This window comes from Taurulus bubalis (assembly GCF_910589615.1).
Source record: "Taurulus bubalis genome assembly, chromosome: 18".
Taxonomy (NCBI): Eukaryota; Metazoa; Chordata; class Actinopteri; order Perciformes; family Cottidae; genus Taurulus; species Taurulus bubalis.
The window spans coordinates 8,524,264-8,548,764 of NC_136606.1; the positions used below are offsets into that span (position 1 = coordinate 8,524,264).

General features: G+C 43.5%; 1 protein-coding gene across 1 annotated transcript in view; it reads left to right on the forward strand.

The window, feature by feature from the left end:
• The first annotated feature begins 14,005 nt into the window (after positions 1-14,005).
• Positions 14,006-24,501, forward strand: part of kiaa1217 (KIAA1217 ortholog) — a 41,150-nt gene continuing 30,654 nt past the window's right edge. Inside the window, exon 1 of the mRNA XM_079234548.1 lies at positions 14,006-14,134. Within this exon, the coding sequence (XP_079090674.1) occupies positions 14,021-14,134 (114 nt within the window). The 5' untranslated portion in view covers positions 14,006-14,020. The remainder of the gene's footprint in view (positions 14,135-24,501) is intronic.

Here is a 24,501-nt window from a genome sequence, read left to right on the forward strand (position 1 = left end):
ATTCTGCTTCACTTCAGTACCCTGAATGAGTTTCAATAGTCGTGCCAGTATTAATAAAAGTGAAATATGTCCCCAGTGTGAACATTCTTTTGTAATATTTGATTTATAAAATTCATAATTGGCCTTTCACAATATTTTCCATTTTAGCCTGCCCAGCAGTGACGGGGTTTAGCTTAAAAGCTCCTTCACAGCATTAGTTTTTAAAGCTTGTCTTTTCAGATAATATCTATATTACGGGGCAGCCATAAGGTTTACCGGTCTATCATTACATTCCCATAAAAGGGGGAAAAACTATAGCTAGTAATTGGTTTGCTGAGAGTTTCCATTCCCCCAAGATCCCACTCTGCTTGTACCTTAAAAATTCAAGGCCACAGAGAATTCCATGAAGTTCTGAATATTTCCATTTGTTTTTTCTAATGGCAGGAAGAGGGGAAACGGACCCTTAGAACACACGTTCACAGACACACAGTTCAGTCCCTTGTGCTCTTTATCACCGTTTCTTAGCACTTTGTTTCGAGGTTTCCTTCCCGTCAGGTTTTCCTTTCAGGAGCGTGTATCCTTCCCGGCAGCAACGTAACAATGCCCTGCTTCATTTCACCTCTTCGAGACCTGAGACCGCTGGAGCCAATGGGCTGCTCGGCACATGCTAAAGCCATTAGGTGGTAGATGACGGTGGTTAGCCATAGAGGCATCGCAAAATAACCATCTCACTATGTACATAATGAAGCTGAGGGAAGGGACCGGGTACCGTATCTGCTATCTGCATGTGTGTGCACGTGCAGCCGTGTTGAAATGTGGCGCATTGCCTGCCTGGCCAATGGACCGGCAATCATACAACAAGCAAATCATCAGGAGGAATGTGCTTTATGTGGTTTGTTCACATATTAAGATATCAATTCATATTACCCTGTGCTGAAGCTTCCTGTGAGTTTAGCCAAAAGCTCCTCAGTGTCTGCTCAGGCGGACAGATCCCAGCCATGGCTGAGGAGGCCTTTTATTATTAGACTCAGACACATCCCATTTGCTCTCTCAGTCATTCGCAGACAGTTTGATGGAGTACTCGAGAGCATTACTTAATTACAGTCACTATCTCAATCTGAATTTACTGGGACTGCATCCATAATGCATGTCTTACTTGGTATCAGCGGGCCCCAATTGGAGCCGACTAATAACGTGACAGAACTCTAAAGCTTCTCTAAGAGTTTCTTTGCAGATGTGCAGCATGGTCTATGTGCAACAATAAAAAGCAGGGTTTTAATTAAGGACTGTTTTCATCGACAAGTTGTGTATTACTTTAACATTGTTCTAATACTTGTAGAAGTTGTGAAGTTTGGGGGCGGCTGTAGCTCATGGTCATTCTGTAACCACAAGGTTCTATCCCTGGTCTCCCCATAGTAGCACACTGCTCCTTAAATAAGGATGGGTTAAATGCAGAGAATACGTTCCCCAAGGGGATTAATAAAGGATACTTTCTTCTTTCTTCTTAAATGCCCATCAAATTGTAGTCAGCCACTTGGGGGCAGCATAACCAGGTGTAAACACAACATTGACATTGATTTAGAGTGAAGGGTTTAGCAGACTTGTCTGCTTGCACATCCAGAAGACACCGTGGCATTTTTGGCCACCTGACAAGTGGAAGTCCAATATTCATTTGCTGTTATCTTTTGTCTCCACCGACTCCGAAAGGGAAATATCTGCCTCTTTAATTATGAATTCTCAACCGTGTCCACCAGCTAGTCACTATCTTTGCCTATCTGCCATTTGGTGCTGGGTAAGTTGTGCACAGAAGGTTTCTCAGAGCATTTCTTACTGAAAGAAACAGCTTCCTGTTGCCTCTGGACACCGAGTTGATGAGAGCAGTGAGACTAAACCTCAGGGGAAGCTCAGGGGAAGGGGAGCGTCAAGTGATTTCCTCTCTGTAGATTCATCACAACATGTGACTCCTTTCACATTGCTCATATCATTTCATTCCATTCACATAGAATAGCTACTTAACAGCCACGGTATGTCCTCAAACTGCGTACTGTCAACATAAATCATATTTCCTTGAGACATTATTTTTGACAGTAGTAGTCTTGAAAAGGAAAAGGAAAGTTGCCTCTTGGACACAAATGACTGTGTTCATCCTATAAACCCACTGCGTTGCATACTTTATTATTCTCTCTATGACCAGCATGTGAAAATATTATTTCTGCTGTATTGGGCTTCATTTCTTTTTTGTGTGCGTGTTGCTGTAAACTCTAAACCAAGAATATTTCCGTGCCACCAGGGGACTCTCTGCTTGGTGTTTTTCAAGAAAACAACCGGTACTTTCTCTTTGGACTATTAACCAGTACAGCTTCTATGGAGCAGCTGCATACTTCACACTACATGACAGCACTTAGTTTGAGTGTCAGTTCTCTGATTTTCATCTCCGTTCGAAAGTTTTTCCTCTCCCCAAAAATGTTATCTACACGATAGGAAAGACATTTAAGAAATGTTCCATTTTAAGGGAACTGCATTGCAGTTGGAGGTCTACACAGCATGGGTTTGCAGCATCTAAAGTATCATTTCCATGGGGGTTATGTGTTACACAGTATGTCCCAGTAAGCTGGATTCTGTGCTGCTTTGATCAGGGTAGAGTCCCCTTGCTAATCCGCTTGAGCTCTGGATGTTTGCCCAGGACACACACACACACACATACACACACACACACACACACACACACACACACACACACACACACACACACACACACACACTCAGTCACTCACAAATTGTGATTAAAAAACAGATGTGAGGGCCTAGCCAAAAGATGAAATGGTCTGAATAAATCAAAGAGGAACAAACTGACATAACACTCAGATGTTGGACTGTACACATTATGGTGAAGTATTTCTGTGCCATTTCATGTGAGTTATATTTTGCATCCAAAAGGAAAGCTAACCCATTACACTCTGTCTTGTAGTTGCATATATCTAAATCTCCAGAATGATGCTTGTGCAGTTATAACTAACTTAATGACGTCAGGCCCACCTGGATGTTCACGTCTTTAGTCACACCTCTCATCTCTGATCCATATTTTAATTACAGCTGCAGGACACAGACAGGATTAGGAAATGTAAATGCTCTCCCCCCGTCAATCCTCCTTGTCTTTTTTTCGGAGCCATTTAAGAGCTCTTAATTGCTCCGTGCTTAACTGTAAACCTCTGTGCCCTGTATCAGAGTGCTAATAAACAGGTGGGAAGGGATTTTTTATCTGGGTGCAGCTGATGAGCGGAAGGGGCGTAATGAAAAGATGAAGACGGAGAGAGGAATGAGAAAGAAGAGGCAGGATGAGAGGAGAGAGGGAAAAAAGAAGGGGTGCTACTTGAGTACCTCCCTGCATTACATCACTGAGATGCTTCAGCACTGATGACATCGTCGGGCGGGAGGGGGGAGACTGGCCCTGGGGATGATGTCATTAGTAACCAATCAGAAAGCTCGAGGCTGATGCAGTCTGGCCAGCTCCTTAGGCTGAAAGTCGGATCTCTGAAAATGTCTTTTCCTCCTCTCAAATAGCTGATCCTTTGTGTCTTGTGCGCTTTGTCCTGCGGTTATTTTTAGACTTGTGTGTTAAAACAAATATATTTCAGACCAGTTCCTGCCTCTGCCACAGATCAAAGGGTAAACATAGCTGGCTCCTTCAAAGGGGACAGAGCCATGTACATATAGCCCGAAGGGAATTAGCATTTAACTAACTTAACAACACTTGAAGGAACTTCTTTGTGCCTGTCCACATGAATAGACCAGTTTCTACTTTACCGTGTTTGTTACGGACCAAACCGGGCTGAGCATCAATTTCAAGCCAGGAAGGTCATGCCACTGGGACATTTTAAATCAGCTCTGACTGTTGCCTTTAATGACTGTAACAGTGGCCTTTTTTTTATCACTTTGCACAGCTAAAGTAAAATATAAAATGTCCTTGGGACATCAAGAAGACTTTGACAGCATTGTCTGTGTCGCCGAAGAAGGAATGAGCCGGTAGACATTCATTATAGGTGGACACATAGCTGTTATTGGACACACACACACCAACACATTTGGACAACCACCAGCTTTAACATTTATGTGAACAGTGAACATTTATTTGCGGCTTCCTGACATTGTCCTGGCCATATCACTTTCTTATATTTCTTATTAACATCCAACATTTGAAGGCCTTCCGATACAAGTTTTATTTCCAGTCTCCTTTTAGCTCTGTCTTCCACTAACTCCTGTAGGAAATATGATCTCTTTAGCTGTTAAATGCCCCCATTATGTTCACTCGCTAATGTTCTCTGGTGCTGGGGTGGCACAGAGGCCACCTGCATCTAGAAACAAGGCTGATGAGAATCCCAAAAAGTCTTGTCACGTCAATTGACCCCACATTACATGTAGTCGTTTGATCCATTGTAACTATAAATACATTGGTTACAGCTGCTTTAAAGTTGTGACTTTAGTTGTCTCCGTCATAAATAATCCCAATACCTTTCCTGTTGCATCCACTCTTCAATTGTTATGGTTCAGGCCTTTAAATTAGCCTGCTGTGCTGCAGGGAGTAGGGGTTGATTACAGTACAGAGGCCAATAACACTAGGAGACAATATGATGCCAGGTAACTATTTCATGTGCACAGGGTAAAATCAATCACTGGCATTGCGCAGTTAGACTTGTGCCCACACACTCCTCTGCCATCCATACACCCGTGACCTTGCTGTGCATTATGGCCCCAATGTGATTAAACTATTAAACTTGGCAGGCACTCACTTTTTCTCCTCCTCTCAAATGGGAAAGTTGCTGCAACCACACTATAATAAAGCTTGTGTTGTTTCTTTCCACCAAGTTGATCCTCTGCATTCTTGTGATTCAACTAAGTAATATGCTCTGACAGTTCTTGAAAATCTTCAGTGACTACAGTTCTCAAACATTCTGTTTTTTTTACACTGAGGGTTGAGGAGGGAGGGTGGGTTGCACGTAACCTACACCATTTCAGTTTATGCATGCATTTGAATAGGTCTGGCCACATTTACAAACCTTTCAGCTCCTTCTGCTTCCACAGAGCCTTAAGCTTGGAAGCAGTCCACCCACTGACCCACACATACGCACACATCTACACTGGGACACACAGCCATAGACTCACGGACAGCACACAGCAGGTTTCACAGATAAAGACTGGGACAGAGGCACTACTGTTCCCAGGATTCTCAGAGTGGCTCCCCCAGAACGGGGCCTATTTCACATCCCTCCACCACCTGCATCACTTATCAGCTCCAGCAGCACTCACCGCTCCAAAGCAGGACCTCATGCAGCCACTCAGTTTCATCAGCTCTCTGACGCACACAGTTGGAGACACTTGGACAGTGTAACACAAGCGGAGCAGTGCAGTTTTTAGGTGTTTGAGCTGTACATTTTGATATAAATTCAGTACATTTACAATGGCAGATTTTTTTTTTTCATCATTTGATTTATTAAGACTTTCCTGAGCTATTGTGTAGTGATACACTTTACGTTTATGTTAGTTATGCTGTGCTAGCATGCAGAGGAAACAGGAGAGAAGGAGAATAGGCAGTGCAGGGAGGGAAAAGTGAGAAACACATCATTGACTGACTGGCCCAGTCCAGGACCTAAGCTGCTTATCACTATGAAGAGAGTCACTTGCAGCGCAATCACTTTTTTATAAACTTGTGAGAGAGCAGGCATATTGAAAGGCATATGTAGGCTGAACGCATAGTTAACTCGCTGCAGCAAAAGGGACCAAAGCTGCTTAAATTTGCTGAGAACTTTGCTGTGAAATCTCTAGTGCGTCTTCATCGACGTCTGTCTTTCACCATCTAATTATCACCAGATAAGACGAGCAGATGCCTTCCTTGGTATTTTAGGTAAACCGTACTTTTCATTTACTGGAGGCATACTGTATGTGCTTGTGTTTATGTGCCTTTTTGTATGTATGTTGGTATCACAAGTGCATTTCTGCTGTGTGCACTTGTTTTGAATTTGTTGACAGAGAGAACTTGCCAAAATAGATAGGAGATATCTTATCAACAAGCACACAGTTGGAGAGAGGCCTGAGAATTCAACTTTTTCTCACTTGCAGTTTCCTGTTATGTATACTATATGAATACCAACAGGCAACATTCTGCTGGCTGATGGACACAGTCTGTACTGCGAGTCCATAGGCAGATCCCATAGACAGAGTCCCATGCAGATACAGGCTTAAAGAATCAATCCTCCACAAAATAGTCAGTTGATATTTTGTTAACCACCTAGCCATTAGTCTGCATGCATACTACAGCCCTGCATGGATGTTAGAATGATCAGTTTTTGTGTTGAGGTGTTTATTCAGCTTTATATCCAAACTGGAGGCTGTATTTTGTGGTGGAGTTAAATTGTATAGCGTGTTTCTGAGTGGCAATTCTAATATTTACCTCTATGGTTTGAGGAAATGTAATGTAACAACTGCCATGCCTGTCACTCGCCTGGCAAAAAAATATCATACTGTATTGGTATTGAAACTCAAATACGGAATCGGCACTAGGGTGAAAAAATGTAAATGATACCCAGCCCTAGTCACACTCGGTAGGCTGTTAAACAGATGAGTCACTCCCACCGGGGACTTGGTGGGATTAAATGAACTGCAATGAAATAGTTTCTAGCCCAGTGCACTCTTATCGGTTATCCAGGGAGAGAGTTCAGGGCGGATGTCCTCGGGAGCTTCTTGGTCCTCGGAAAAGTTGCAGTGCATGACCCGCACTGAATCAGATTTCAAAGAAAAAGTTTCTCTGACTCAGGGGAGAAGAGGTACCATGATGTCCTTTTCCCAGCTGCAACTGGTGCCTCCCCCTTAGGACGCCACTGGCCTCACTGTTGGCCCAGTGACGGTAGTCAAGGGAGACCCGTAGACATCTGAGCCGGTGTCTAGGTTGACTTACACCTACTCTAGCCACGAGTTAATGAAGTGTACACACTGCTGGGGTTTACTGGCAAACACATGTGCGCTTGTGTGCACACCCACACACAGAGAGACACACTAACAAACACAGCGGTTCATTAAGCAGCACTTAGTGTCTCGGTTAATAAACGACAAAGGAAATATGCTGGAGCTTACTTCCTTGTGCAAGATTGAGGAGCCACACAAACACACTTTCCTCTTGTAGTCTCTTTCACACACATACACACGCACGTGCACACACACTGACACACACACACACACACACACACACAAATCCCCCCTAATGGTTCCACATCATGCCCGGTGCATCTTCCACAGCACCCCCTGGTGTGATGAAAGTGCAGTGCATCTCAAACATACAGCAACAACTGATTGATCCGGGCCAGATGTGCGTCAGAGAGGGGTAGAAAGGCACAGCGTCTGTGCTGATGAGTGGAGCTGGCCAATAAACGAAGCTGTTTGTTTGAGTTGTCCTCTGGCTGTCTTAACAGCAAGAATCAGAATTAACAAGCCCGCTCTGCCGATGGCTCCTCTCTCAGCTCCTGTTAGCTTGTTTACAATAGCTGGAGAAAAAAGGCAGAGGAAGGAGGGATGAGGGAGGCAGAGCAAAACTATTTATTTGCAGGCTTGTAAAGAGTGATTTCCCCTGGTCCAATGAGTCAAACCTTTTCGAAGTTGGAGTCTATTCAGTAAAGGTGTTAACTTTTCACTTTAGTTAAAGATCTACAAGTCTTAGGATGAGCAATTCCACAAATAAAATCAATTTGTCGTGCTTCATTGAGCCCAGCTACAGTTAAGAACCTCACACTAGGAGTCCCCTGTGTGATACATATGTGTTTAACCTTTATTTTGCAATGTTAGGCTGTCAAATTCTCTGCAGTTCCATCGCTGTTTTGATAGCACATCTGCTCACCCCACCACTGCTACTATTCCCATCACTGACACTGACACTTGCACACCAGACCACATGTCTGTAACTCATATCTTTTGGCTGAGTGCCGTGTCAAGTTGGCAGCCCTGTCTGTTTATAAAGCTTCACCAGAGCGGAAAGTCCGGACGGGCCTGTGCGTCTGACTACACGCATACACACATTCTTACTGTATCCACACATACGCATGTGTATCTTAATTGAGACGTGCATCACAATCAGTGTGTGTACCACAGAGCCGTGGGTGTCCACAAGTCTGATCTGAGACAGATGTTGCGGTGGTCTAAGCCAACAGGGTGGGGACGTATGCTCATTAACAGTTGCAGGGCAGCCGGGAGATGTCTCATTAAGGGGATACAAGGTGGGAAAGACAGGCAGAAAGATGGTGAAGATAAAGACGAAGAAGAGATTTAAAGTAGCAGGGGGAAATCCAGTCATGTGCTGAGCAGTCAAGAGTTACAGAACTTTTTTAGCCACTAATGAGGGTTAATTTGTCAGCTTCATTGTGTATAATTCATGTGTGGTGCTTTATTTCGTGGTATTTTATTCCTGAGGGAGTGGACAGTTTTTTTGGGACAGCTATAGTGAGGAGACAGTTCAGAGCTGATGGTATCTGTTGCTGTAGTTCATAGTATAACAGTGCCGGTGGGCTCCGGGTGAATCCTCTCACAGCACACATGCGCATTGTGGACTTCACTCTTGAATCAACAGGTCACGTAAACACAGAGAGAGGAGAAGGATGTGGTTCAACCATGAAGAAATATGTAGGAGTGGGCGTTTTTTTTGTTAAGAAGAGCAAGAATTTCTGAATTATTTGACAACCATATTGAATTCATTAAGGCCAGTTCTGTGCTAATACAGCATAACAAGACAAAATAGCAGCCTGCTGTCCTCCAGGAATCGTGACTTTGTGACCTGAAAGTCATATAATCAACCTCCCAAAAATCAAAACAAAGCAGCACTGACCCACGGTCTTTCGGAGGGGAGGACTTGGGGGGTAAAGGTCTCCTCATTCACGATGCTCTCTGATTGGTGGATTCCATATGCGGACAATTTTCCTTGGCAGCGAGCCTGAGGAGAAACTAGAAATGAAATCCCTCCCACCTAAAGGTTCCTATTTCACCTTTCTCTTTGTAAAGAATCACTTTCACACGTGTGGCGTGTTTTTCCCATTGTGTGCAAAATTCTCAAGTGTCGACATCCTTGAAAATTTTATTTTTTTATGACTTGAACATGCAAAGAGTGAAACAGATACCCAGATTGAAAGTGAAATATTTCCTGTGTGTGTGTGTGTGTGTGTGTGTGTGTGTGTGTGTGTGTGTGTGTGTGTGTGTGTGTGTGTGTGTGTGTGTGTGTGTTTTGTTGTGAAAAATGTGGCCAGTCTGCAATGCGGGGGCATTTTTGGAACTTTGGTGTCAGTTACCTGCACGGAAGGAGCTTATCTGTCAGATCAGCAATCAGTGACAGGTCGGTGTAGAAATCCGCGTCTTTTTCTGTGGGCTTTGAGCGGGTCACCTCCACAGACGCTCACACTTTAGCCTTCTCCTCTTAGCTTGGCAGGGTCAGTGTGCAGCGCTGACTGTGGGCGGAAGAGAGTAACCAGATAAGTGAAGGGCACGGAATCAGGTGGTCTCGGTCTGACAGCAAGGACAGCTGATGGGAAAACAAAGATGCTGGGTAAATATGTTGTCAGTTTTTTAGCAGTTTAACAAGCCATAATTCTTGTTGTAAAACAAATGGATGAAATTAGACTATTTCACTTTGCTAAAAGATGTACTTCAAGATGTTTTTGAAACACATAGCCAATAGTTCCCTATTTTATTTTAGGACGTAGTTGACAGAGTGCTTTGAGCTAAATGCTATTATGTGCATGCTAACATGCGGTTAATTATATTTGAAAAAAGCTTGCATAATTATATAATCAGTGACTCTGAATATTTTAACTGAACTGAATGAAAAGATTCAAATGAAAGTGATTTGTAATTCCCACCACTACAATGCATCTCATAGTTGTCAAGAATGTATTAAAAACCGCAAAGTCCAACTCATGGTGATGCAAAAGGAAACGTCATGGGATATTTGTGAAGGTATTTCCGTCTGGACCAAAGCGATGGACCAACCGGTTTGAGTAGACATCTTTTAGTGAGCCATTATTATTTCATCCCCCTGGCAGCATTTTTTTTTTCAAACAAGATTTAAAGTCTCAGTCCAAATCACGCTATACTGGACATTATATCAGTGTATTGAAGCTTAATGTATTCTTATCACATTCAAATAAGATACATTTTGTACACAGGGCTCAGTTCCACTTGAACGGATCATGTGATATCCCGATAACTTCTACCTAATAAAAATACAGTCGGAGCCTCAGTGGACCAGCGTTGTTATGTGTATCACTATTCATGGCTTCAGGGTATCGTTATGTGAGCCCTGCTTTTATTGCACACAACAGGGCTTTGTGTCTAACTGCATAGTTATGGGACCGTAATAGTAGGGGAGAGTGGGAGTGCGCACAGGGATACATTCCTCCATAAATAAGTGACAAGCAGAAAGTAACTGCAAACAGCAGGAGGCCCCGCTCCTCATCAGACCTGGGTGCTCACGGGCCGGTGTTTCATGGTGTTGTTCAACTGAGGGGACCGCCATTTATTCAGCACTGGCAGCTGTGAAAGAGAGCGCGACGTTCTTAAGATAGATAGATAGATACTTTATTCATCCCCAGGGGAAAATTTGTTGGGCCAAGACACAATTCACTTTTGTGACCCTCTGCAAGTGTTTTTTGGGGCCAGAAATGCTGATGGTAAAAGTGCATCGAGGCGGGTTGTTAAGACCACAGAGTGTAATTCTTGGTTTGGAAGAGCTGCTTTAATTATGACTGAGGTCTGGCTGAAGGCTGACCTCTTGGTTGGGTGTGATGATGTGCGTGTCGTTGTCAGGACAGAAACACTGACACTAACTGCTCTGGCTGCCATGGCTGTGATGAAAACTCAAGAATTTCAGTTGACCATGTTTGACGCTCTATGAGTTGACTTTGAACTTTATATTGTCAAATACTTTATGTAACTGTTCAAGCAAAAGCAAAAACTAGAGGATAGTTGTTATTGCTCTATCCATCTGCTCATATAGCCACTGTTGAGCATGTTCAAGCCTGCTCTCTGGGTCGTGTTGCGTACAGTTCTGGGAAACGTAGGAATTTACTAATATATGCAGAAGGAGATGAGGTGGCTTGAGGTGAAGCTTGAGCAACAAAAAAAAAGGAAATTACCTTTAAACTCTTAAGAGTTGAATGAGCATAACTATGTAAAGAGTGTTAGCATAGCATGGCGCTAACTCAGTGCCGCAGTATAATGACATGATCCCTGTCTATTGGCCAGTTAACTGTCTGCCTATTGTGGCTGGGAGCCTGAGCACGTGAGTGGGTGAGAGCAGACAGTGGGTGGAAGCAGACTTGTCTCCATATGTTAGACATCGTCCGTCAGCTGCAGCATTGTGTTTGTTCATGCGCTCACCCCACCACTTTCAATTACATGGCCCACAAACTAGGCCATTGATCCCCTCACGTTTTCCTGTTAAGGTATGACAATTTGCGCCTTCTTCTTGCACATTTAGATCAGGTCACTTACATCAGCAGCTGTATGAAATGATCTCATGCAGACTCACAGCCCCCCCTGTGTCTTCCTTTACATAAACACACACATATATATATATATATATATATATATATATATATATGTCGGCTCTAGACGTTTATGTGCTAGCACGTTTGCACAATATATATAGTCGGCGAGAGCATGTTTGCTAACTGTCAGGCAAATAGGACAGTGTTGCTTTTAATAAACCCTGAAGAAGCAACAAACACAAAGACTGATGTCTCCTGCGAGGTTCCTAATTGGAAACAACACCGCCTGCAGGACAGTTACTTGTCTGAGACAGTGGTGTTGATCAGATAACTCCATCTCATATTAGCTGGCTGCCATGTGCTGAGAGCAGTTTGGATGTGGCTCAGAAGTAGGTTATGACACATTTGGATGCATGCTAGTGTCTGGTGGGCCCCTCTGTGGGGATTGAGAGTTAAACAAGAGACAGCTTGCAAACAAAGACCTGATAAAGAATAGACGGTGTGTATGGCTGTGTGCGTGTGTGTGTGTGTGTGTGTGTAAACAGTATGTGTGTCAGACAGTTTGACTGACACCTGTTAGTTCTCAGAGTCTAGTTTTAAGATGTGTTTGTTGTCTGTATCTCCTTCTGCAATGCTCTTTATACTGCCTGTCTCTCTCAGACACATTTACATTCAGCCTATGACCGCTCCATGGTAGCAGAAGAGCTTTTAGCCTGAGGGCGAGGGGCTAGTCGCTCTGGGTCCTGGAATGCAGTTGACTTTCTAAATCCCCACCAGTCTATCCTGGGGCTGCGGGGCAGGGCCTATCTCAAGCCCCCTTTTTCCACGTGAGCCACGTCTGGAATCTCTAAGCAAGCCGTTAGCTGATTCCCCGAGTCTTACTCCTTCACCGCCGCTGCGTGTGTTGATCCTAAAGTGCAATGGAAGAGGAAATAGCAGATGAAGACAGAGATTGTTCACTTGGCGAAGGTAATGAGCTTTCTGACGTGCCACCCGCAAATTAATTCTGATCCTTTAGAGGTTTGAGTCTGTTCTGTCTGCTGAGTGTAATTTGGTTAGCAGTGGGGAAACTGTTTGGGAGTTAAAAATAGGATTGGAAGTACATGAGACTACTGCAGCTCTGAACTTGAGAGGTGTGGGGGTTTGGGCTGATGGGGCTGGTGACGAAGCTTAATCTTGACTCTCCACCACTTTGAGTATTTTCTTTGTGTGTTTTTTTCTACATGATCTCCAGGTGAAAGCTGTAGATTACATTACCTCCCTCTCAATCCCAGCATGTCTTTGACAAGCACACAGCATGCTTTCAAAAAAGAAAAGAAAAGCCATATTAAACAACCCACGATAGTGGAAAATCACTTGAAATATCCATCTTCAACTGTTGACGAGCTGAACTCAATAAGAGGTCCTTTATTTTCCGTCATTACCCTCTGAAAGGTACACATTATAGCTCTGCCTGGCTGTCTAGAAAACAAGGCTTGCTTTGCTTCCATCCATATTCTCTCTTCTCTTCTCTTCTATTCTCCTCTCAACTCCTCTCTTGCAGAATCTCACAGGAAAGATGTCAGATTGATGGATTATTTATTTATTCCCCGGGCACTGATTGATTTAATAAGATAGCAGAGTCCGACAATGTTTTTGTGCCTAAAGAGGTTGTATTTATTCTTCCCTAAAATAAAATATCCATCTTCAACACCTCTTTTGTTTAAGAAAGTATTTGTGTATGTGATGAAAGGGATCAACTTGCCAAGTGCAGTTTAAGTATGGCTCAAGCCTTCCTAAAAAGTAACAAAAGACATTTGCTTCAAAACAAATTTCATTAAAATGTCAACCTTCAATTAAATGTATTGTATCAAGCAGTCTTTGCTCATTTTTACTTTTTTGCAAGGCTCTGGATGCATAAACAGATGCTTTGGATAACGTTTCTGAGTTTTTCCATTTGTGTTCTTACATTAACGGATATCCTTGGCTTTTATATTGTCAGGTTAAATTATGGATTTAGTGCCGATGTAAAACAGCATGAATATATAATGAACTGGGTCAACGGCATATGTTTATTTCGGCGTTGCTTCTGGAGAGAATATTAACATGATTGTGCATATGGAGTCTGTTAGTTTGATCTTTATTTACTTTCTTGAATGGAGTATAATAAAAGAGCAGAGCTCACAGTCTGAATTACATCCACTTGTTTCAAGTGTTAGGTCTCAGATGGTTGAATTTGCCCTGATGTGCCCTCTTCATGACCTCTGGAATGACAACATACACACACACACACACACACGTCCTTGCTGTCAAAACATCAGCACAGCACATCTGTTTTGACCCTTTGCCTCTCTGTCCCCTCTGCCCCCTCAGAACAAAGCAAGAGCAACCTGAAGGTAACCTCCTCGGAGGACGCCCAGCACGTGAGCCGCAGACAGGCCTCCCCAAATGGGACGGCCCCTTCAAAAGGGGACGCCAAAGGCAGCCGCACTGTCCCTCGTAGGCACACGTTAGGAGGAGCCCGCGGCTCTCGAGAGATCCTGGCTATGCAGCCGCCAGACATGGACAAGAAGAGGGAGGCCTTCCTGGAGCATCTGAAGCAGAAATACCCCCATCATGCCTCAGCGATCATGGGTCACCAGGAAAGGCTGCGAGAGCAGGTCAGTGGGTTGAGAGAGGCAATGTTGTCGTTTGTTTTAGTATGAATATAAAAAAATGAATCAAATGATAACTCACAGAGCTACCACGGACGTTTTAGCATCTTTCAGGGCATTGTTTTTGTTTTACGGCCTGCAAACTCCATCCACCTTGTTTCTAGATGGAAGCAGCTGTTGTGAGTGTAAAATGTCTAATGATTATTTATTCCTTGAAGTCTGTACAATACCTGTCTGTTCAATATAGTCTTTCATGCTTTGTTTCCTTTAATATATTTTATTTGCCAATACCCACTGCAGCAGCTATATTTACTATAATTTCACATTATTGTTCAATTTAATCTGACACTAATTCATCCTACATCCGCCAATTCATATGCGATACAACTATAACTCAAATAAATAGACAACCTAACCCTTTTTTGCGAAGAATTGGAAGAGTAGATACCACTCTGAAGTTTGTACGCTAAATATGTAGCTGGTGCTAGCAGCCGGTTAGCTTAGCATCAAAGGAATCTGCCACATATCCCCCTGTACGATGGCACATCGTTGTTTATAAACTGCAGTTTGTATCCAGATTAGACAAACAAGGTACAACATGTTAATACACATTACAAGATGCATAATGCTGTTCATGACAGACTCACATGTGAACTTCTAAGTGCTCTTATATGGTCACATTGAGGTATTGTTATGTTCCTCTGCAGACTGAAGTAACATTGCAGCAAAACTATTTTCTCCTCTCCCTTTTTTGCCGCAGGTTAAATGTGAAGTCGATCCTATAAATCTGCCTGTCACGTTTCCCTCCCACAGCTGCTGTGAAACCGTAATGTAGTGTTTTTGTGAAGGAGTAGAAAACATGTGAAGAGTGTGAATTGTCTGCACACTCTCACGCCCGTTTTGCCATAATTAGACTTGTCTATAGCTTCAGACTGCTTTGTTTATTATATACGACAGTATGGCGTATTAAGTATCCACGTCTTAATGTTGTTTTGGAGCATTTACTCATCGTAAAGTCTTTTTGAAGTCAAGTAACGTGATGGGGGGAGGGGGTGACACAGAGGGAGTCACGACCAGGACATTCGGCTCACCTGGTCATTGTCTGCTTGTTTGCTCTGGGTCAGAGGAGACAAAAGGGAGGGGCAAGCTGGCTTTGTAGCCAAAACAATTGAGGTAATGATGAGATTGGCACTGAGCCACAGGGGAGCTCCAGGCAGTGGTACGAGGCATTGTGCAGGAGGAATTTTGTGTGCTGCTCTCAGACCAGCCCACACAGCCTGCACACATGCAAAGTGAACCCTTTTCGCCAGGAAGTGGTCGTGAACTCTTCCCATTTGCATGGGTAATATCCGTCAGCAGGGATGCTCTGTTATGTTGCTCCAAACCTATCAACTCAACTGTGTTTTTGTGTGAGTATGTATGTATGTATGTATGAATGAGAGAGAGATATTTTACCATCACGCCATCAAGTATCTATGGAAGATCTGTGCAGGGAAATGGAGGGAAGAGTTTGTTGTGAGCTTGAGGTAGTCTGACAGGTAAATTCAGCTCTGAACTGGGGTGGAGTCAGAGTTGCCATAGTGAGTCGTGATGTCACCGCTGGAGGGGCTCAGTTTACGTGTAGGTGCCTGCTGGAGCGAGCTGGCTGCGCGAGCGCTGTGCAGCCTATGTGTGTGTGTGTGTGTGTGTGTGTGTGTGTGTGAGCGGGGACGCGGCTCTGCAGAACAGGCGATGGATCTGAAGAATGTCTCGAGGCATGGCTCCGCCGAGGAATAGAAGTAAAGTTTACATACAGACGGAATAAACTTGTCTCACCGACGCCCGGGCAGAGGCAGTGAAAAGGTAGGAGAGCCGACAGTCGGAAACTTTGCTGTTCCTTTTTACGCAGTCCAGCCGTTGCGTGCCATTGTGCGTACTACCGCACGAATGCACGGGTTATTGCGCTTTTAAGCAAAGTGTAGTCCGCCCGGGAGGGTTTGTGCTGCAGCAGAGTGCACGCCGGCGGGTGTCAGGTGCTGCAAACTTCACTAAGAAGCAATAGCAAAACTTTTATTAGGACGCACGAGTTTTATTAGGAGAGAGAAGGGGGGGGAAACGTCTTCAACCGCAAGTGATCCCTTCACTTCACCGATGTTTAGTTCGATGGACGCCGTGAGGTGGTCGGCAGTAATTCACCCTGGAAGTAGAATCTCATATACCTGCAGCAGCTCCCCATAACCCGAAGGAGATGGCACGAACGTATACAGCAGTAATTGCAGAGCAAATGATCGACTGTGAACGGAAGGTAGGGGCTAACAACGTGTCATATCTCGCAAGATAACGATTATGGATCTATTACATAATTTACGCGGTTGGTTACTGATATTATGAATACATGTTTTGCAATGACGTTATGTTTGGCATGTGGTACAATAACCCTTAAATCAGAGATTTAGTAATTTCATATTTCTTTAAATGTGTTTTAGTGTCAATTTAGTTTTTATAAAGACTTTCATAATCTAAATTAAACCTGTAGTGGATACTGTCATGGTTTCTCTTCAATATAACGTATTGGTTCTTATTGGATTTCTTATTCTTGGCATGCATTAAATGTATGTATTGTTTTATTGACTGATTTCCTGGCAATTTGATTCCATATTACCTTGGATGTATCCATGGTTGGTGGATTTGTTCAGTGCATGCAATAAGAAGCAGCACGAGGAGGACGATTTTCTTTTGTTTATGTATGAGCTTGTGTAGGAAATTATGTTTGGGGTTATTCCGGGGTCATAGGTAATTTAGTTTGGAACATACTAGTCTTATTAGCAAGGGGTTCACTCATCTGACAGTTCTTTCGTAATAGTTGAGTTGCTGTAAAACAAAATAAAAATGTAAATCCTATTTGTGTTATTTCAAAACTTTTTCAAGTTCCTCCCTCGGCTGCTGAATCACTTAAATAAGAACGGGAGATAACATGACCTGTTGGGGCTGATATGCTGATTTTGAACGACATGTTCATTTTTAAATTGATTTTGGGATAAAACTACTTGTATGTTATTCAGCTGTTGGGAGTGAGAGTTGAGTGGTGATGGCTCTTGAGTTCATCATGTCAGGGAAGAAAATACAAGATGCTGTCAGAAAGCAGACTGGTTTGAACATGAATTTCTGGCAAATGAACGCAGCGCTGCTAAATGAAAAAAAATGATTGAAGACCGTACTTGACGTAATCTAATTCTGGGTGCCAATATGAATGCAACCGTTCACTTCTAATATTAACGGCAGAAAATGAAATCAAACAAAACAAAAAGGACATGTTTACTGAAACGTTTGTCATTTAATGTCCCGGGGAGGAGTCATTACTTATTCTGCTTTGAGGAAAAACATAAAGTAAAGTCAAGTGGCTGATGGGCAGAGCAGCACGGAGGTTCTCACGCAGACATAAAAGTGCCGACCATACAGGAAAGACAACATCAGTGGCAACAATGCACGCTTCAGAGGTGAGAAAGAATTGTCTCCGGAGGCTTGAGTTACAAAGGCGGGGATTTATCAAGGTCAAGCAGAGGTTGGGAAGATGATATCGCTTCAGTCTGAAAAGTGGATGACCCCACTCCTCCCAGCATGACTGCACACACACACACACACACACACACACACACACACACACACACACACACACACACACACACACACACACACACACACTGACTCAGCCTTATATAAAGTACCCCTCAATTCTTCCCTCACATCCTTCTGTGATCTTTAAACCTACTACAAAAGCGAGTGGTTTAATTTCCTCCTCCTCTCATCAGGCCAGCAAAGACCTGGATCCCACCCAAGGGAGATGAGATAATATCCCACTGGCCTGACCGCCACCCATCCTGTCGCCCCTCTCTCTCTCTCTCTCTGTGCTCAGGGGCTTTGACGAACACAAACTGTACTGCTTGACCGATCACAGACCCACACACAGAAATTCCCTTCTTCCGCCTGTGTGTCAGTGTACGTGTGTGATGAGCTGTGACTTGCGAGGCCCCTGGTTTGTCTACATGTACAGCTGTGGGCACCGGACAGACAGGCAGACAGACAGACAGGTCTGTCACCCCCAAACTGATAATCCATTGGCTGATGAGAGCGCAGATACAGTAGCAGCGTGAGTCAAAATAGGTTGCTGTGTCTTCCCAGTGCAATTGTTGCGAACGGTGTAGCGACAGTATTTGATTCGGTGTGTGCAAGTATGCCGTGTTGAAGAAAGGTGATGTCAGGTATTTCTATGCACTGACCTGACCTGAACAATAAAGAATCAGTTTGCTTCTGGTGCCAGTAAATTTGTTTTCGATTTTCAAAGATGAATTTACGACTAAAGATGTTTTTATTTCTGGCTTAGGGTGAGACCATTTTTCAATTTATCACAATGCAGTTTCTTTATTTCTGTTTATTCACTTTTTTTGAAAACCAGTTTTGGGTTGTTTGGCATTGAAATGATGGCACACATGTTGAACATGTTGAGAGCGGCTGTCTGTGTGTACTAAAAAACCAAGATGCCGTGCAAGCCCTCGAAATTTAAAGCACATCATTCATTTAATAAATACAAATGTGCTTTATTCAATTACAAAATACATATTTTTACAAATATAGCATTTGTGGAAGTGGGCATTTTTGCAAGGTATTGTTTCCCTCTTCATTCACACATGATCTTTTGTAGGCAATTGTCTTGTAATACCCCATTTGTTGATTATTGTCGGTAACGTAGTATGGCAGTACTGTATCATGGTAACATCTTTGATGTAGCTTTTTTACATTACGCAATTTAGAAGGTAGAGGGGATGATAATAATAATATTGTTTACGTTGAAAAAAGAGAAGGAACTTTTATTGGGAATAATAAATTAGAAGAAGCCTTGGACAATGTTCACATCAGAAGAGATCCCTGATGCTGCAGTTAGTAAGAACCCCAGTAAGGTGCACAAGATCAGTTCATGTTGAAAAAAGAGCCACATAAATACTGCTCATTTGTCATTATACACAGTAGATGTACTGTAAACTCTCCCTCCGAGTCTGCAACATTTTGCCGGACCCCCACATACTTCACTCTGTGGGCTCCTGGCGCTGCTACACTCTTGCTCCCTAGAACCAAGGTCGGCTAGATAACACTGGCTCCGAGCATGCATTACCTTCCTGGGAGAGATCTGATCAAAGAATAGGGAGGGAGTTTTGGGAGGGTTGTTTTTAACTAAACTGCACAAAGAAAAATAATCATTCTTTGTCTTCCACTCTTGGCACAGTATTCATGCAGTATCACAAGAGTTGACAGGGATGATCTGGTAAGCACACATGCAGATTATTGCACACTGGAACATTTTTACCCATGTGATATTTTCACAAAAGACCTCTTTGTCGTAGCCTGTATTGCACCTTGTGTCTGAAATCACACAACCAGACACTGTGTGCAGCAGGTCTGCAGCAAAACATCTGCTTTTAATCATCATCAAACCTCCTCCACTGACCATCAAGAACAGGAGCTGCACTGTTTTTAATAGCATCTGCCACCTCGGCACGCAGTGACAGTTTGAACGCTACTGCAAGTAACACAAACAAGAACCACGAGGTTAATGACGGGCATGCGTTGACCTGCCAGTTAATAGGGGTTATGTGGCGGGGGGGTTGGGATTTTGGGGGGTGCAGCACCCCAACTGAGAGGACAAGTGGTCCGTGGAGCGGCGCCAAGGCTGTGTCTAATCCTGAGTGTCGTGGGGAGGGGGAGGGAGCGAGGGAGGGGGTTAAGCCGCTCTGACAGAAGGCCCTGATGGACCTACCTCTGATCACTGCTGATAATGAGTCAAGCCAGACAGAATTTTGCACAGAAACGCAACGCCGGTGTGTTAATCAGACCAGCTAATCAGGTCTGAGCTCTTTTCCGTGTACTGTGCTGCAGCTCTTCTTAACAACAGAAGTCAGAGCTGTCTTTGGACATATTGTTGCTCCTCTGGTTTAACAGGCGGGTGGCGGTATGGAGGATCCTAAAATGTTCAGGTTTTCTTGACAGATTTGCTGAGAATGGAGGTGAAATGTCTGGGACCTCTTTAAACCATTACATTCCTTTGGGTGCAATTAAGGCTGTTTGTCAATACAGTAGTTGCAGCCTGAGGAACATTCCTTGACTTATTTGTATCACCCTGGCTGTCCACACCTATGCAGCGCCACACCGGCAGAAAAAAACACATCCGCCGCTTTAATTTTGTATTATATTGCCTCTGATAACATGAGATGAATTTAATTGTCAGTTACTGAATAGCCTGCAAGCTCTCCACCCTCAAATGTCACATCTTTCCCAGTAGTTACCTGTTTGGTTGGTCTTTTATGTTTGTTTTGTACTTGAAGGAGGCCTTCGGCTTCAGGCATGTTGGCATCCTTTCTATTCTTTGTTTGTTCAGCAAGATGATGCCAGTCATTAGACCCGGTTGAAGAACTCATTTACTTTGATGATTCACTAAGCTTAATGGACAAAATGTGCTGTCAACAGTCAGGATGATATGACGCGCATGCTGTTGTGTTCACTGTTGTTGTCAGTCAGATCTATGTATTTGTGTTGCTGAACATCTTTCATTTTGGTGGATCGCCATCACTGGCACATTTGTTCATATGTGTATATATTGACAAAGATATTCCAAGTTGCATGACCCCCCCAGAACCAAATGGGGGAAAAAACAGTAGGGGAGTTCTCCTTGTTTTCTCTATCTGTTGCATACCTTTGCATGCAGCCTGACATCTGGACTCCACCTTGGGCCAAAGGTATGAGCCTAACTTCAAAAGGCAAATCAGACACAGAGGCACATCGGGATGAGTTCACCACTGACAGGACCGGCTGCAAGCATCTGGCTCAAACCTTATTTTGATCTCCTGTGCTTTACTTCCAGTTGGCCCTTCTCAGTGGAGACAAAGGGGCACAGTGTGGTTAGGGGGCAAAGCAAAGCATGGCGGCAACTTGGCTCAAAGGCATACTTGCTTTTCTAAACGTTTCAAACAAATCTTCAGCAGATAGAACGAGAAGGAGGTTTATATTTTACTAAACACGATGACATAGACGACTGGCAACACCTGGAATAGTATGCAGTGGGAAAGTAAATATTTCAGGCATCAGCAGCAAATGGAATCAGTAATAAATTAGATTACTTGACAGAAGTGAAGCATGTGCTGCAGTTAATCATAGCACCTCCATCTCGGGTTGACACCATAATCTTCCTCAACTATGGCTCATGTTTTACGTATACAGGTATTCACCTGTTGGTTTAGTTTGCTGCTTCACACTTTGCAGATGGTGTGAAAGTGGAAGCTAAAAAAAAGAAAGTCGGGTCAGCTCAGTGTTGAGAAGATATAACACGATAATCATCAGTGCGTGCTGTTGTTTATTAACAGTTGAGTTTTCATGACTTATCGCATCACTGAGTCATCCAGAGCTAAGAGCTTAGAATTGTGTGTGTGCGTCTCTGTGTGAGCAATGTTTCTCATTGTGTCTGTGAGAGGTCAAAAACAGGTCATGTTACTACAAGTCATTGAGAGGACAAAAATAATAGATAGTTATACAAAATAAGCATGACAGATATGCACATAAAATAGTCCGTATTTAACTTCCAAGTGTAAAATAAACTGACGCTGATCACTTTTTCAGGAAATTCAGAAACATTGAAATGCAGTTCTATCAAGTTAAATGAAAACTTCAGTTCACTCCTTATTATCTGACTCTTTTTCTGCACACACAGAAACTCTCCTCTGGGAGAGCGGATATAATAAATCTCAGTGGAGGAGCGCATGTTGTCTTTGCTGACTTGTTAATTAGGCATGAATAGCAAAGCCATTATCAGGGCTGGTTTTATGGGACGAAAAAGGAGACTTGACACTTGACAAAATACTGTGATTTAAAACCAGCCAAGACTCCAAAATACATTGTTATGGAATAAAGGTGAAAAAAGCTTTAGCTTCAGCAGTACAAGAATAAAGCCCCTTTGATCCCAGTAGATTATATGTACGTCTCTGTGTGTGCAACATGATGTAGAAGATGCAGGACTCCGGTTTCTCGGGAGAGAAGAAAGCCGTCTTTGTTTTGGTGACCACAGGCTCGGAGCCACACACACATCCACACATTCTCAGATACACTTCCAGAGAGGCTCAAATTAGACCTGGAAGGTGATTTCTTTCAGGAGAGACGCTCTCTGGAGACGGACCAGGTTCATGTGAGGACGTGTCATATAAATGGGCCATCCGAAATGTGAGCTTGGCTCTGTCCACTGTGCATATGTGGATGGGTGCTCTTTGTGTTCATTATGCAGGGTGTGTGTGTGGTTTTTCTGGGATAATCTAAGTATTCCAAGGTTAAATATGTTTTGCTCTTGATGAAGTGATTTTAAAGAACAAGTCTTGACAGATCATGGTTGTGCAGTCACATTGGCAAATAGTTGGCATCTATCTATTTGGTTAGAGAGCGATGGTGAACGAGAAGACTTAATACTTGCACGCTGGTGGGTGTGTGCAAATCGTTGCATGCAAGACGAGTAAATGATCTGTCTTGGTATAAGTCTGGACCTGTCGTTTGATGCAGGGCCTTGACTCGAATGCGTGGTTTAAAACTCCGACACAGCACCTTGTCGATGAAAAACAAATTGCTCTTCCTGCAAGGATTCCAACATTCATTAGTGTAATATTTGTTGCATTGGTATTTGAATGTGTGGGCATGTGTTCATGCATTCGGTGTGTGTGTGTGTGTGTGTGTGTGTGTGTGTGTGTGTGTGTGTGTGTGTGTGTGTGTGTGTGTGTGTGTGTGTGTGTGTGTTCTATAGGGTGAGGGCCTGCTGAGTATTTCTTGCATAGGCTCTCAGGATTCCTGAAGGTAGAGTCGGGTCTGATCTCCTCTGGACACTAGTGTCATTTCTCTGTCTTCAGCCACTGGGCAGTGACATGGAAGCCGAGATTGGACATGTGGATTTTTGTTTAGCCCTGAATGGAAACTTTATGTAGTGTTAAAGCTGTTTCGGGGATCGTATTTTCTACTAATAGGCTGCTGGAATAGCCTGCAAGTAAAAAATGTTTGAACGTTGTGATTCGCTCAGACGTCCCTAATTCTCAAAGTCTCTGTCTCTCCAAAACTCTGTCTCGCACACAGTCGTGCACCAATGCATAACGTCAGACATACAAAAAAGCGGGGGCATCCGCTGTGAGTTACATCAGAAAGGGAAGGGAGCAGAACGGGGCAGTTGTACAGAGCAGGCGCTACAAGGGCTGAAATAACAAGTGGAGGAAATGATCCTGTTTTCAGTCACTGCTGGAAGGATATCGCCGTTGCTCTGACATGGTAAATACTACGTTTATGCTTTTAAGAGGATTTAGAACGTGATGTCTTTGGTTAAAAAATGCTTTTGAGCTGGACTGAGGCTGACTCATGAATTCAGATTTGAAAAGACTTTTAAAACTGGTGTGGCAAGTCAAGAGTTTTCTACTCCACAAATTCCCACTGGCCGATATATCTGATGGTCACGCAAAGTTGACTTCTGTAACCTCTGTCATTCAGAGGAGTGGGCGATGTCTGCTGGTGATAACCGTGACTAAGTCATGTATGCGTGAGTGGGTGAAATCAATTGGACGCCGTGGCTCACTTGTTGGAAATGTCAGTGGCGGAAGAGATAGTCATCTTGCCTCCTCTCTGCGGGGTTAGCAGACACAGCATTGTGCTTTCATTTGCAGTCTGAATGACAGATCTGCTTGTTTATATTCCACTTGCCAATGTCATATTTTATTAATAGGATGGTAATACCTGTGGTTATTATTCTGCCCAAATATTTTTTGACATGGTCTTTTGATTATACAGTACACTGATTGTAGGGCTCGAACTGCCACAACTTCTGGCTTCACCTTCACTGTCAGCTTTGACTGTGGATGCTATAAAATCATCTCCTTTTAACATACTAATTAACAAGCAGGCCCATTTTTTGAAAGGTCATCTGGGGATTTGGATGAAGGGATTAGAGGAGGAATGCATCAGAGGAGGGAGGGAGAGAGGGATGTGGTAGCAATGAATGGGAATGGATGACTAGGGGATTTCGGTATAATGTCATTAAGGCTAGGGGAGACAAAGGATGATGGTCTGTCCACAGACAGCATATGGACTGAGCGCTGACTGGTTGATTGACAGGGGCTTTATGATTCAAAGTTGAGCAGCACTGCAGTGGCACTGACTCACGGCTGTTTTTAATGAACTCTTGCAGGTTTGCGCCGGATTTTCTAACTTTTATTCCCGTGGAAAAACTGTGACACGCAAAAGGGAGGACTGTACTGATTCTCAAGGACACAAACTCTCAAAGCATCTCATCCAAATGTGACGCTGACCACATGTGAGCCGACGCTCTATAC